The 16,711-nt window shown below is 37.4% G+C and overlaps 1 protein-coding gene across 1 annotated transcript; it reads left to right on the top strand.

Annotated features, from left to right (window-relative positions):
• The first annotated feature begins 15,082 nt into the window (after positions 1–15,082).
• LOC102957040 (olfactory receptor 6) lies at positions 15,083–16,039 on the top strand. The gene has a single exon (XM_007083278.1). It carries the CDS (start codon positions 15,083–15,085, stop codon positions 16,037–16,039), a length of 957 nt encoding a protein of 318 aa, XP_007083340.1.
• The last annotated feature ends 672 nt before the right edge of the window (positions 16,040–16,711 follow it).

The raw sequence follows: 16,711 nt of genomic DNA, 5'->3' as shown, positions 1-16,711 counted from the left end.
TGGAGGAGGGAGAGACAGAGAGAAAGAGAAAGAGGGAGAGAAAGAGAGTATCTTAAGCAGGCTCCATGCTCAGCACAGAGCCTGATGTGGGACTCAATCCCACAACCCTGGGATCATGATATGAGCCAAAATCAAGAATCAGACACTCAAATGACAGAGCCACCCAGGTGCCCCTAGACAAACTAGATTTTAAACCAAGGAGTGTAATAAAAGATGAAGAAGGACACAATATCATAAAAAAGGGGTCTATCCAACAAGATCTAATAATTATAAACATTTATGTCCTCAAATTGAAAGCACCCAAATATAAAAATCAATTAATAACACTTAAAGAAACTCATTGATAATAGTACAATAATAGCAGAGGACTTTAACACTCCACTTACAACAATGGACAGATCATCTAAGCAGAAGATCAATGATAAATGACACACTGGACCAGATGGACTTAACAGATATATTCAGAGCATTTCATCCTAAAGCAGCGGAGTACACATTCTTCTCAAGTGCAAATGGAATATTCTTCAGAATACATCACATACTGGGTCACAATTCAGGCCTCAACAAATACAAAAAGATTGAGATCATACCCTGCATATTTTCAGACCATAATGCTATGAAACTTGAATTCAACCACAAGATAACATTAGGATAGACCACAAATACATGGAGGTTAAAGAACATCCTATTAAAGAATGATTGGGTTAACCAGCAAATTAAAGAAGAAATTTACAAAATGCATGGAAGCAAATGAAAACGAAAACACAACAGTCCAAAACCACTGGAATGCAGCAAAGATGGTCATAAGAGGGAAATATAGAGCAATACAGGCCTTCCTCAAAAAGCAAGAAAGTCTCAAATGTACAACCAAACCTTACACCCAAGAAAGCTAAAGAAAGGACAGTAAATGGAGTCTAAAACCAGCAGAAGAAAGGAAATAATAAAGATCAGAGCAGAAATAAATGATACAGAAAACAAACAAACAAACAGTAGAAAAGATCAATGAAACTAGGAGCTGGTTCTCTGAAAGAATCACCAAAAGTGATAAACCCCTAGCCAGAGTTATCAAACAAACAAACAAACAAACAAAAGACAAAGGACTCAAATAAATAAAATCATAATCTAAAGAGGAGAGGTCACAACCAACACCACAGAAATACAAACTAATATAAGAGGATATTATGACTAATTATATGCCAGCAAATTGGGCAACCTGGAGGAAATAGATAGATTCCTAGAAACATATAAACTACAAAACTCAAATGGGGAGAAATAGAAAATTTGAACAGACCCATAAACAGTGAAGAAATTAAATCAGTTATCGAAAATCTCCCAACAAATAAGAGTCCTGGGCCAGATGGCTTCCAAGGGGAATTCTACCAGACATTTAAAGCAGAGTTAATAGCTATACCCAAACACAGAAATGAAAGGAAAGCTTCTGGACTCATTCTATGAAGCCAGAATTACCTTAATTCCAAAAACAGACAAAGACCCCACTAAAGAACAGAATTACAAGCCAATATCCCTGATGAACCTGAATGTAAAAATTATCAACAAGGTACTACCAGCAAATCAATTCAACAACATTAAAAGAATGCTTCATCATGATCAAGTGGGATTTATTCCTGGACTGTAGGCATGGTTCAATATCTTCAAACCGTAATGTGATACACCATATTAATAATAATTAAAAAAAGGATAAGAACCATATGATCCTTTCAGTAGATGCAGAAATAGCATTTGACAAAATATAGTAACCTTTCTTAATAAAAACCCTCAAGAAAGTCAGGATAGAAGGAACATACCTCAACATCATAAAAGCCATATATGAAAGACCCACAGCTAATATCATCCTCGATGGGGAAAAACTGAGAGCATTTCCCCTGAGATCAGGAACACAACAGAGATGTCCACTCTACTGTTGTTCATCATAGTATTGGAAATCTTAGCCTCAGCAGTCAGATAACAAAAACAAATAAAGGCATCCAAATTGTCAAGGAAGAAGTCAAACTTTCACTTTCATCTTTGCAGACAAAATGATAGTCTACATAGAAAACCCGAAAGACTCCACCAAAAAATTGCTAGAACTAATATATGAATTCAGCAAAGTTGAAGGACATAAAACCAATGTACAGAAATTGGTTGCATTTCAATACACCAATAATGAAGCAGAAGAAAGGGAAACAAAAGAATCAATCCCATTTATAATCACCACAAACCATAAGGTACTTAGGAATAAACCCAACCAAAGAGGTAAAAGATCTGTGCTCTAAAAACTATAGACCCTTATGAAAGAAATTGAAGAAGACACAAAGAAATGGAAAAATATTTCATGCTCATGGATTGGAAGAATGAATATTGTTAAAATGTCTAAACTACCCAAAGCGATCTACAATTCAATGAAATCCCTATCAAAATAACACCAGCATTGGGGTGCCTGGGTGGCTCAGTCGGTTAAGTGACAGTCTCTTGATTACTGCTCATGTCATGATCTCGTAGTTTATGAGATCGAGATGGAGGCTGCTTGAGATTCTTCCTCTTTCTCTTCCCCTCCCCCTCTTGCACTCTCTCTCAAAATAAAGAAATAAACTTAAAAAATAATAACACCAGTGTTTTTCATAGAGACAGAACAAACAATTCTAAAATTTGTATGGAACCATAAAAGACCCTGTATAGTCAATATAATGTTAAAAAAGAAAACCAAAACTGGAGGCATCACAAAACCAGACTCCAAGATGTACTTATACAACACAACACCATACAACAAATAATTTGTTTTTAAAAAGGACAGAGAACATGAATAGATATTTTTCCAAAGAAGACTTACAGATGGCCAACAAATACATAAAGAGATGCTCAACATCACTCATCATTTGGAAACGCAAATCAAAACCACAATGAGATATCACCTTACACTTGTCTAAATGGCTAAAATAAAAAAGAAGGGTGCTTGGGTGGCTCAGTTGGTTAAACATCTGACTCTTGGTTTCAGCTCAGATCATGATCTCACGGTGTGCAAGTTCAAGCCCCACATCAGGCTCCTCTCTTTGCCCCTTCCCTGCTCATTCTCTATAAATAAATAAGTAAACAAACAAACAAACTTAAAAAAAGAGAGAGAGAGAAAAAGACAAGAAATAACAAGTGTTAGTGATAAGGGTTCCCCGAGGCAGTTGTTAGTAATACAGTTTTGGGGTCTCTTCCTCTGAACAGCAGGACTCCTTAGGTTTAGGGTAGAACCGGGAATCTGACTTTTTAACAAGCACCCAGGTGATTCTCACCTTCGTAGAATAGTAGGACTATAGCTAGGAGGTGAGGATTAAATAATTAGCCAAGCTACTGATTAATGTGAGTGAACAAATATTTGGTGAGGTTGTGGAGAAAAAGGAACCATGTAAAATTGATATAGCCACTGTGGAAAATACTATGGAAGTTCCTTAAAAAATAAAAAAAAACAACACCACATGATCCAATAATTCCACTACTGGGCATTTCCCAAAGGAAACAAAAATGCTAATTCAAAAATATATATGCACCCCTATGTTTATTGTAGTATTACTCACTATAGCCATATGGAAGAAACCAAAATGCCCATCAATAGATGAATAAAGAAGATGTGGTATATATATATATATATATATATATATATATATATATATATGTACATATGTACATATACATACACACACACACACACACACACACACACAATGGAATATTACTCAGCTTTATAAAAAAGAATGAGATCATACAAATTATAACAACATGGATGGGTATTATGCTAAGTGATATAAGTCAGTCAAAGAAAGACAAATACCATATGATTTTACTCATATGTGGAATCTAAATAACAAAACAAATAAAGAAAGAAACAAACAAAAAGCAGAATCATACCTGTAAATACAGAGAACCAACTGACACTTGCTAGAGGGGAGGGGTGTAGGGGCAAAACAGATGAAGGAGTGTGGTAGATATAGGCTTCCAGTTACGGAATGAGTAAGTCATGGGAATAAAAGGCACGGTATTCAGAACACAGTCAAGGATAACGTAATAGTGTTGTATAGTGACAGATGTTAGTTATTCTTGTGAGCATAGCATAACCTATGAACTTCTGGAATCACTATGTTGTATACCTGAAACTAACGTAACATTGTGTGTAATCTATGCTCAAAAAAATTGTAATGGTTATATGTGAGCATATCTGGCACAGTGTTTGACACATACTGTTTTAAATTAACAAAATACACTTAACAAAATACAAGATAAACAGTATTGCTCATAATATCTTTAAGACTTGGGAAGGAGTCCCAAGTCTTCCATGAAGCTTTCCTTATTTTTTTCTAACATCAAGCTTTTGCTTATTTATCCCCACCCTATTAGAAAGAAACGATCTCTTCCTGTACTTAACTCCTATTTGGTGTGACAATATCTTGGTATAGCATTCTTCTAGCCTCTGTCTTATACTGATAATAATTCAAATATACATATTATTTCTCATACTAGATAGTAAGTTTCTTACACCATAGATATTTCTGTATATTCACAATTACTAAATATTTATTTATTATCTATTCAACAGTCAATAGATATTTGATGAGTAAATCCCTCTCTGAATGTATGTCATACTCTCAGTTGATAGTCACAGTGCCCATACCTTCTAAATCTTTTGCCATAGTTCCAATTTTTAAATACCCTATTCTTTCAAATTGTTTGATTTTTAGACTAGGTAAATATCATAGATTAGTTCTTCATATCCATTTCAATACTTTCTAACATGCTGAGGCTGGAACTTAAAACTAAAGTTTTCAGGTTTTCATTCATGTTTAGGTTCCTGTCTTGTGTTCATATAAGACTTTGATTCACACATTAGTAACGTACAGAGGGAGGCAGAGTATGGGACATTCATTTATCTGATATAAAGTATGGCCAAAGTTTGGGAGCCAGTAGATTCTGGTTCATCAGCCCTGCAAAGGAAGCAGCAGCAACAGCAGCAACTTTCTCTGTTGTGACTGAGAGGAGGGGATCCTGGAGGCTGAACATTGTTCCTGGGGCTCGCCTAATGTCCCCTATGCCAACTTTCACAATGATTTTAAAGAACCAAATTCTCTTTCTACTTCAACTAGCTAAGGTGAATTCTGTAACCTATAACAGAACACTGACAGATATAATCACCCTGGAAAAACTGCTCTATATTCTTTTTTGTTTGACAATTGGAAATATGATAGCATTTAATAGAGTTATTGGAAGCATTAAATTAGACAACACATATGTGAAGTCTTTAGCACATAACAGGCACACAACTTATTGTTAGTCTCTGTTTTCTGCAAAGAGTTGATCTTGCTCCTATGTATTCACAGATGTCCTTATCACCCTACTGACAGCATCCTTGAATTTTTAAAATAGAGATGACCTTACTCATTTGATTGACTAGGGTATTTGGGGGCAAAGGAATTAAAGTTTAGAATACTTCAAAGGTTTCTGGCATGAAACTTCAATGGCATGAAAGCTTCTACTTTCTAAGATATCTGGAATTATCCCAGAGTTCCAGTGTTTCAGTTATTGATAAGCAAATTAACCAAACCAATAAACTTTATGAATTGACAGAGCAAGGTTCCTTATAAGCCTAAATGGAAAAATACCATGTAAGCTCCACATTAGATGAATGGTGAAAATAACCACATAAATATAGTAATAACTATTTTCTGATTGAATTTCATAATTATTTCAGCTAAATTTATTTTTGATAAAGATTAATTGAATGGATAAACTGATATATTATATAACTGTGTGTTAAAATAAATCCACACATTAAAAAATTATTGCTATTCTTGCTCATGAATTTTAGTCAAGAAAATACATCCACATGAATGCTATGTAGATGACACCAAAATTCTACTTACGTTTGGTGGTGTTAACTCTAATAAAAAAAAGTATTTAACAGAGAACTAAGAAAAGTTCCAAATATTGGACAAAGCCTTCATCTGCTGCTACCACACACTTGCTGTTTTCAAAGCGAGACATATGCAGAGGGAATATTACAAGCAAAGACACATGCTGTCACATAAGATATGTGTCCTCAGTCTCTTAATTGATAAGCAGGCCTGGATCAGATCTGAGACACAAGGTCATTTCTTGTTCTGCTGACAAGTCTCAACAGCCTCTTTGTACTTTCCCCCAGACCCACAATGGCCCTCAAGGTCTTAAAACTTTGATAGTTAAAGGAGACATGGAAAGATTAAACAAGCAAAGAGGTTTTAATCTAAGGTTTAGCGCGAAGAAGCCATCAGCTGCCTGTTCTATGCGCCCTTTGCCTTGTCTCCTGCCCTCCTTTGCTTGGGATCCCAGTTTATTTTCTTCTTGGATCTCTAGAAATGCATATTCCTCCTTCTAAAACATCTTCCTCAGATTATTCTCAATAACTATTCACATGAAACACAAAAGAGAAGAGTATTATATGACATTTCAAAAAGAGTCAAGATAAGAGAATTTTCCTTAAAAGATAAGAGAATTGGCTACTACTAAATTTGCTTTACCCACCAAAGCTTGATACCTAGCCCTATGTGTAGTTGTTTGTCTTCCATGCTTGGGAGTACTCTTCTCTTGAGTGAAAGGAATAGAAAGAAAGTTGTGCTTCTCCCTAGAGTTTAGTGTACTGTTAACACTGTTCAATCATCTTTTGTGTATTTTGAGCCTCTCACTAGTACTTTCTGAGTAACATTAATGCCTTAAAGTCCTACATCATGAGTAATAGTTATTTCCCGAACAACCAGAGAGAAGGAAAATCAAGGCTTGCCAAAAGGATTAGGATGAATCACCAGGCTGATTTGCTAGGAAGACGTTGTTCTCTGTTTCCCCATCTGATAATTATATGGCATCTTCTTTGTTTGTTGACCCTCACAGATCACTAGGGAAATGTCTCTAACTTCTTTGTCACTGTTGCTCTTGAAAATCCTATAGCACTTGTGAACCAGGTCTCCAAGGATGTGTCTTTTAAAGAATGGTTGTCTCTACTGAGCAGTGGTCTTATTGCATCCTTGACCTGTTCAGCTATAGGTTCTGCCTGAATAAGGTCTGTGGGAAGAGTCAACATGCAAAGCCTGCCCAAGGTCAGTGGCAGGGAAACAGAATGAAAGCAAGAGAGAGAGGAATGGGAAGGGATATACCTCAAACAGCTATGGAGAAAAAACATACAAAACTGAAAAATTGCTCTCCTTTGGACTATCATCCAACAGGGGCATCCAACAGTCCCAGAAGTAACCTTTGCATTTTGGTTAATATTGCATTTTTTTCAACCAATAGCAGAGTAATTTTCCATTTCTTTATAATCCATCTGGACCCCAAAGTCTTTCCCAGGCAAGGAGAATTACAAAGTCATGTAACTCTTGAGTTTCATAGAGAAACAATTTTCCAGGATTTAGATCAGCCTCTTTTTTATTTGCTTTCCCCTTTCTTTCCCTTTTCCTTTCTGTAACTTATCTGCAAATCTTTCAGGTGGAGAGGCAACACAGGCCATATTCTTTGAGTACCTCTCCACAGATCTGGCCACTGGGCAACTGAACCAAGGTCTCCAAGCCAGACTCAACCAAGATGACCTACTTCACCCAGCGTCCTAAAGAGAAGTAAACAATGCACTATGGTGAGACATCTAATCTTTTTTATGTAGATTTTTTTAATGTTTTGCTTATTTTTGAGAGACAGAGAGAGAGACAGAGTATGAGCAGAGGAGGGGCAGAGAGAGAGAGAGGGAGACACAGAATCTGAAGCGGGCTCCAGGCTCTGAGCTGTCAGCACAGAGCCCGAAGTGGGGCTCAAACCCACTATGAGCTCATGACCTGAGCCAAAGCCAGATGCTTAACCAACTGAGCCACCGAGGCATCCCAAGTAAGACATCTATTCTTAATTAAATATGATAAATTATTTACTTATTGAGTGCCAACCATGCATCAGGACCTGTGCTAGATACTAGAGATAAAAGGACAAACAAGATGAAAATGGATAAAATTGGAATTTTCAAGAAGTTCACAAATATAGTAGTGGTGAAATGTAAGCAAAGTGATACATGTTATCATGATTATGATGCTCTAAGTTCCAAAATGTTACAAAACCAGATAGCTAGGGATGATGGGCAGGAGGTAGGTAATAGTGGGAGTTGGGTGGGGTTAGGGTTGGTTTTATAAAGAGGATGGATCTGAGTAGGCACTTTACAGGTGGCAAGCACTAAAAAGAATTTCAGGTAGAGGACAGAGTATGCACAACTGCACAGTCTTGAAGAAGGATGTTGCCCTGAAAAAATACAAATTATTGAGCTTTGGTTGAGTATCTAACAAAAAAAAGAAGATTAAGATATGATAAATGTGAGGGTCAGATCATGAGAGACCTGCTATGCAATGTAAGGAGTTCAGATGTACAGTTGTCACTATAGGACTTGAATTGGAGAGTTACAGGATCATATTTATTTTAGCAAAATCACTCAGTCTGGAACAGGAATACTGTTTAGCGCCTATATGTGTTGTTTTAAATGCACAATATACTTTTTGCCAGACTCTGTATGGGTTCTAGCCCCTTGCAATGCATGTCCACTCTACCTCTGCTGAGACTTAAACTTTCAATTTTCCTTTCCAGCCTACCCTCTACCCGAATGACACAAACTACCTCCCTTTATTTGCACTATTCCCCTAGTTCTCACCTAACTCACTATTCCCCTAGTTCTCACTATTAAATGCTAGCCACCTAACAGAGGTGGCCTCCTCTGACCGAGCCAAGATTCATTTCCTGACAAAGACCTTCAGAGTTAGGAAATGGTGGCTAGATGGAGCACAGCACGTCAGTAGCTGGATCAGAGGTCAATGTGCAGCGGGAAAGGCCATGTAGGTTTAGACCAACATGAGGGTCTAACGAGGGATGAGGTGAAAAGTATCATAGTACTAGGAGGTCTTAAATGTTAGACATACTTACAAGGCAGGTGACTCATGGGAAATGACTAGATAAATCAGGTTTTGGAACTTTAGGTTGATCACAAAGTCTTACATGGATGTAAAAGCTATGAGGAGCTTGGACATAAAAGACTTGAATAAAAAGAGAAATTGGTTTTAGTATGAGGGTCAAGATTGAAGATCAGGAGAATGGGTGACATGGTAAAGAAATAAAGAAAGAGCAGACTGTGGATATACAATTTGGGTGTGAACTGGGAGCATGGCAGTGAGAAGACAGAGAGGTGGGAAGCAATACCTAAAGAGGGAGGATTATTGCTTAGTTGAAAGAGTATAGATCTGGGGCACTAACAGTTTTAGCTTGTAATTCCATTTCCACAAGTTTTTACTTGTATGAATTTAACCAAATTATTTACCCGATTATCTGTAATGTGGGACCAATAATATCTACCTTTATTAGGTTGCTGTGAGAATTAAATGAGTTAAAATATGGAAAGGACATAGTACAAATTCTGCTGTGTGATAGATACCCAGTTAATGATGAATATTTTTATTATTGGACAGATTATATTGGAGAAGGCAGAGATGAGGAGGGAAGGTGATGAAGGCCAAGTAGGAAAACTGGGAGAAAGTGAAGGACAGTAGTCCCAGGTGGCCCTCATTCATGTTCTCAGAATGGTGGGTGTATGTGAAGATCTAGGTCATGCCTGAGGAAATACAGCAATATCAACTTCCTCAAAATTTCAAGAATAAATTACAAATTTTAAAAATCAAGGGAATTCAAGCTAACATTAGAGAATATGTAAAGTGGACTCATCTTGTTTTCTACATCTGGTCAGTGTGATAAGAGTTATTTTGTCAGATGTTGTAGGATTCTGTGCTGGAAATGGGGAGGGAATTAGTAAAAAGTTAAAAAAATGTGAAAAGGACTGATCATATATAACATCCTCCAGCCTTATCTTGATCCATTTCTCTCCTCCATGCGCCAATTCTTTCTAATCAAAATGCAAATCATTCCATCATTAACTTTTTATATCTACTTTGTGCCTTTGGATTTGCTATTGTTTCTCCTTGATATTTCTCCTCCACTCCAAAACTCTACAAGCTTCATTTCAGTTCAAATGGTACCTCCTCAGTAAAGGCTTTTTGAGTTCCTCTGACAAAGAGTTACTCTCTATCCTGGGTTCCTAATACTTAGTATTTGGTTGAGAATTAGAAAACTCAATATTCTATTGTAATGCTTATTACATTATATTCTAATTCTCTGTTCCCTTCTCTTTCTTCTTTACTAAACAGTGCCAAATTTATGTTTGTCGTAGTGTTCTCAGTGCCTGGAACTGTCATGGTAGGGTTGAAGGTGTGGGAGCTAAGGTTAGGCAAGGAGTCAGGGAGTGGAAAACTAAAGCTGACATTTTTAAAATGGTAATATCACCAGAAAGGTAGCAGCAATAGAAAATAGGCAATGGAGAGGAAAGAGGGATTAATTAATGGTACAGTGTTTTCAAGCAGATGCAAAAATATTACCAGTAAAGAAGGATTATTTTTAGAAAGACACATCATTGATTAACCAGATAAAAGTTGTAGGAAATGATTCAGATAAGAAGAATATGCCAGAAGCATTCTTAAAATATCAATAAGATCAGGTCATTTAACTGCTCAAAACCTTCCCAAGTGTCCCCAGTATACTGAGAGTAAAGGCCAACACGATTACACCTGCTTAAAAGGCCTGTGGTGACTCTCTCTCTCTAAAAAATAAATTAAAAGAACATCAAAGGCCTGTGGTGATCAGCTCATCATCACTTCTCCTATCCCTTACTTCTCTGACTTCATCTCTCCCTTCCACTCATTCTACTCCAACCATACTGGACTTGCTGTTCCTTACATTGTATCTCACCTTAGGATCTTTGAACTGCTTGTTCCCTTTGTCTGGAAAGCTCTTCCATCAGACAGCCAAATGGCTGTCACATTCTTCATGATTCTGCTCAATAAGGCCTATCCTGATCACCCTATTTGAAATATGAACCTGCTCAACTCTCTGCAGTTGTGATTTTCCTTACCTTGCTCTATTTATTTTATCCACAGAACATATCAGTTCTTACATTTATATCTCTATCATGTATATTCAAAGTCCTGAGAAGTACCGTATTTACTACCTGTATCCTTCTACTAGGATGTAACTTCTTAAGATTAGGGCTTGTTTTTGTCTGTTTTGGTCAGGGAGATATTTCAAGCATCTAGAATAGTGCCTGTCACATAGTAGGTGCTCAATGAATATCTGTGAAAATAATGAATTTAACATAAAAGAGATGGGGTCTCTGATAGATGGTTTTCCTGAAAAATGGGATGTGTAGAGCAGATGGAGGGACTGGTCTTAGATAAGAAGTAAAGAAGGAATGAGCAAAGATGTCAGAAGGTGAGCATAATGACTTGATAGTGGGAAGTTGAATAAATATGTATCCTAGAGCTTCATTTGTAAAATAGAAGGTAAAATTGTGCTGAGTGTCAGAGAAAAGAGTGAGGATGGCAGATTGGAGATCAGAGGCAAGAGTCTTTGAGAAACGTGGAGAGTGAATTGATTTAAAACATTGTGTAGGATAGCCATTGTTTGTGAATGAGTTGAGCTCCATGACCATAAATTTATGGCAGTAATCATTTGTCTTCTTTTTATTAAGTTTATTTTATTTTATTTATTTGAGAGAGACAGTGTGAGTGGGAGAGGCAAAGAGAGAGGGAGAGAGAGAGTCCCATGCAGGCTCCGTGCTACCAACACAGAGCCTGATGCTGGGCCTAAGCCAAAATCAAGAGTTGGACACTTAACTAACGGAGCCCAACTGAGCCACCCAGGTGCTCCTCATCTGCCTTCTTTTGTGAGTTTTCTCCAACAGGGCTCAGCTGCTCAGGTGCAAATAAGAAAGTCCCATTAGTTTTCTTCTGAAGGCAATATTAGGAACTTCTCCTATATACCTGAGTATATATCTTTTTTGTTTTAATGTTTATTTATTTATTTGGGTGGGGGGCAGAGAGAGAGAGAGAATCTTAAGCAAGCTCCATGCTGTTAGCCCAGAGCCCTATATGGGGCTCGATCACACAAATCATGAGATCATGACCTGAGCAGAAATCAAGAGTTGGATGCTTAACTGACTGAGCCACCCAATCGCCCCAAGTATGTGTCTTTCTTATGGCTGTAACACACTAAACTCTAATGGCTTGTTCACTTGTTTTTATCTTCTTCTCAAGACTTTGAATAGGGAAATATGACTTTTTCTTCTTTATATTTTCAAAATGCAGTGTGGGACCAGGCACCCATTAAGTATTCAATAGATCTTTCTCTTAACTATTAACAATACTATAAATTGTTTATGATTTGTTGAATTGTTTAATATTATATCCTTTTTTGACTCTTAAGGGAATCAAAATTTAGATAATCTGAGGTTTGCTTCAGATTATATAAAGTTAGTCAGAGATAGATCATGGACTAAAATTCAGGTCTTAAAATTATATGTCCCAGTGGTCTGTAGTTTTCTTCATGCTTTAGTACACTCTGAGTACTGGGGCCCCTTTGTCCATGTCAAGTCTCTTGTTATGTTACTCTTTTGTTTTCTATGATTCCTAAAATATCAGAAATGAATGAGTGTGCATTTACATGTAAAAATTCCTTCACAACATTGTACTGTAATTGTTCCAGTTTAGGCTAGGTGCTTCTATACTGCCTCACAACTGGGGTCAAAATGACCTCCCTGAGAGAGTTGTTAAAATTCATTAAAGGATAACTCCTTTTTAGTGGAGAAAGAAGTCAAATTTGAGTTATATTTTACTGTGGTAATTTTTCCCACACATATAACCAACTACTTTATTGGAGATCTGGGGGTTTTGGCCCACACAGTACATAATAAATCAGAAATCACTACTAAACACCTCGGAAATTTCACATCTTGTGCTTTTCAGTTCCCTAAATTCTGCTTTTCCCTTTCCAGGTCATCTCTATTGGTCTCCTCGAAAAAGATGTTTCTCTTTTCAGATTAATTTTGTTTATAATCTCAAGCCAACTTCTTTTTTTTTTTTTTTCAACGTTTTTTATTTATTTTTGGGACAGAGAGAGACAGAGCATGAACGGGGAGGGGCAGAGAGAGAGGGAGACACAGAATCGGAAACAGGCTCCAGGCTCCGAGCCATCAGCCCAGAGCCTGACGCGGGGCTCGAACTCACGGACCGCGAGATCGTGACCTGGCTGAAGTCGGACGCTTAACCGACTGCGCCACCCAGGCGCCCCAGTCTCAAGCCAACTTCTATCTCTATTTTTCTCTTTCTTCTATCCTCACTTGTGAAGAAAGTGTTTTTAAATTTCAGTTCTCTCTTTGATCCTATTGTGCTTTAGGAAACCTTCTGAGTTGTTGAATCTCCTGAGTCCCCACTCTCAAGGTAACTTCTTAAATGCAACTTGTGTTCAGCAATGTCCATATTGAGGAGGGTTTTCAGAGTCAAGGAGTAGAGAGAATTAATCAAGTAACACTTCTGACAGTATCAAAATTTTGAACCAGTCTTTGAAGAAGATATAGATGAACTGTACAAATTAATTTGGAATCAAATGTGAACCATTTTATATGTATATATAAAACCATTATATATGTATATATAAAGGCATTTTATATATACATATATACATGTACACATGTATATATAAAATAGTATAGTATATAGTATATATGTATATATAAAATACTATTATTAGGAGCCATCTAAAAAATAAAAATGTGCTTAATTATTCAAGAGAGCAGACATTCTTCATTCAATTTTTAAGTCCATGGCCCTAAAAATAGGCAAGTGATTGTTAACTACTTTGGCCAGCATCCTGAAAAGACCATCCTGAAGAGTGCACCAAAGGCAGCAATTCTCCTGGTCAGGAGGGTGTTTTCCAGTTGATATTTTATTTTCTCCAGAATTTTAACTACGCTGCTTCCCTGTCCTGCCCTTGGCACTTGTTCCAACCATGATGGTCTTTTGCCTTATAACAGCCTGTGAAACCTGGAAATATGCTGATAAGGAAAGTATTTACTCCTAGTACTACCTGACGACATTTCTCACCTAGATCTGTGGGACCAAATCCTGAATCTGACCTCATGACTCTGCTTTAAGATTCATTGTTTGTCTGTTTTGTGCTTTTACCAACTATTAAATCCTTTTTTATTTTTACAAGATTCTTATAATTATCACTTATTTCATCCAGTTGACAATCATAACTTATGTAATGATTTCCTCACTCTTAAGTATCATAATGTTATGAACCTCTTCATATATATGGTTTCTGGTATTAGTTTGAATTAAATTCTCATGAGTAAAATTATCTTAATAAAGGGTATTATTGTTTTAATGACTCTTAAACTTGGTATAGGGACTTTATAAACATTAACTTTAGCAAAATACATTAATTATTATTAGTTTATCAAAGAGAATTAAAATTTTCCTTTAACCACAGTTCCTTTTTTTTAAATTTTTTTTAACGTTTATTTATTTTTGAGACAGAGAGAGACAGAACATGAACAGGGGAGGGGCAGAGAGAGAGGGAGACACAGAATCTGAAACAGGTTCCAGGCTCTGAGCAGTCAGCACAGAGCCTGATGTGGGGCTTGAACTCACGGACCATGAGATCATGACCTGAGCCGAAGGCGGACACTTAACCGACCGAGCCACCCAGGCGCCCCTAACCACAGTTTCTAATGCTATAATTTTGTAAGTGGGAAATTATGGTGCTGGGAGAGAATTATATATATATGACAGCTCAAGCGTTTTTGAATATACAATGATATTAGAGGAATAGAGAGGGTATCTCTTCAGCCTCATTTATGTTTGCCACTATTTTTTTAAAAATTTTTATTTAAATTCTAGTTAAAGTACAGTGCAATATTGGTTTCTTTGGATTCTTAACGTTGTGTCTTTGGTGGATTTGTTTTCAGGCTCTGTTCTGACATCTGATTTTCTGGGGAGGATCTTGTGGCCTTTCAGGACTGCCAAATCACACCCTGGGACCAGACTGTGGCACTAGGGTTAAGTTTAATGATAAAGTACCTACAGCCTGAGGGCCCCTTGCTACTAATGTGGATCTCATTCTTTGATTTGTGCTATTTTCATTAAATCCTTTGTCTTTTGGTGTCTTAGTCATGTCAAAGGAAAATACCACCTATGTTAGTGAATTCATCCTGGTGGGCTTCCATACTTCCCCTTGGCTACAGGTTCTGCTTTTCCTTCTCTTCCTCATCACCTACCTGTTTGTGCTGCTGGAGAATTTGGTTATCATTCTCACTGTATGGGTTACTGGGTCCCTGCACAAGCCTATGTACTATTTTCTGGGCACCATGTCCTTTCTGGAGACTTGGTATATATCTGTCACAGTCCCTAAGATGTTGGCTGGATTCCTACTTCATCCCAATACCATCTCCTTCCTGGGATGCATGATCCAACTCTATTTCTTCATCTCACTTGCCTGTACTGAATGTGTGCTCTTGGCTGCCATGGCCTATGACCGTTACGTGGCTATATGTTGTCCTCTTCGTTATCCAGCCATGATGACCACAGGATTTTGCGTTCAGCTGACCATCAGTTCCTGGGTGAGTGGCTTCACCATCTCCATGGCAAAGGTATACTTCATCTCCCGAGTTGCCTTCTGTGGCAATAATATCTTGAACCATTTTTTCTGTGATGTTTCTCCTATCCTCAAACTGGCCTGCATGGATTTTTCTATGGCTGAGATGGTGGACTTTGTGCTAGCCATTCTCATTCTTGTGTTTCCCCTCTCAGCCACTGTCCTTTCCTATGGCTTCATTGTCTCTACCATCCTGCACATTCCCTCAGCCACTGGGCAGTGGAAGACCTTCTCCACCTGTGCCTCTCACCTTACAGTGGTGGTCATCTTCTATACAGCTGTGATCTTCATGTATGTCCGACCTCGAGCCATTGCTTCATTCAATTCTAACAAATTGATCTCAGCCATATATGCAGTCTTTACTCCCATGCTCAACCCTATTATCTATTGCCTGAGGAACAAGGAGGTCAAAGATGCCATCAGAAAAACCATGTCTAGTGGCCAAGCCCTTTTCTTGAGAGATTGTCTTTGCTAAAGAGACTCAGACATGCCTTCTCTTTTCATTTAACTTAATCTCAAAAAAACACCTACATTAGGTAAAAGTCTGCAATTATAAACACACTGACTTAGTACACAATTGAAGGATAAGAGGCAAAAAAAAAAATATCAGAGGAAATCTCCTTTTCTTTCAGGCCTTAATTAAATGCTTCTTTTTCTAACGTAGTAAGTGAAATAACCAGAACTTTAAGAGACATATATTGGTACTGGAGTTTTAAAATAATTTTATTTTTATGAAGATGCTAAGAGATAATCAGTTATTATCCAACTAGTTTTTATAGTTCTATCCATTTTGATTTTGTTTTGTTTTTATTAATTTTTTTAATTTTTTAAAATGTTCTATTTATTTTTGAGAGACAGAGAGACAGAGTACAAGTGGGGGAGGGGCAGAGAGAGAGGGAGACACAGAATCAGAAGCAGGCTCCAGGCTCTGAGCTGGAGCTCAACTTTTGGTTAGTCAGCACAGAGCCCAATGCGGGGCTCTAACTCACAAACCGTGAGATCATGACCTGAACCCAAGTCAGACGCTTAACCAACTAAGCCACCCAGTCACCCCAATTTTGTTTTGTCTTAAAAGCCCCCTTTTTCTTAGGGGGAGTAAACAAAAAGAGGTTCTGCTATCATTAACTTCATGGCTAGGACCTGTTTA

The sequence above is a fragment of the Panthera tigris genome, chromosome D1 (genome assembly GCF_018350195.1).
Source record: "Panthera tigris isolate Pti1 chromosome D1, P.tigris_Pti1_mat1.1, whole genome shotgun sequence".
Taxonomy (NCBI): Eukaryota; Metazoa; Chordata; class Mammalia; order Carnivora; family Felidae; genus Panthera; species Panthera tigris.
The sequence above is the reverse complement of the archived record's forward strand: the minus strand, read 5'-3'. Positions and strand labels throughout refer to the sequence as shown.

Bases quoted from the DNA above. Each gene is read 5' to 3' on its own strand.
- LOC102957040 (XM_007083278.1), top strand. From the start codon at position 15,083: ATGTCAAAGGAAAATACCACCTATGTTAGTGAATTCATCCTGGTGGGC.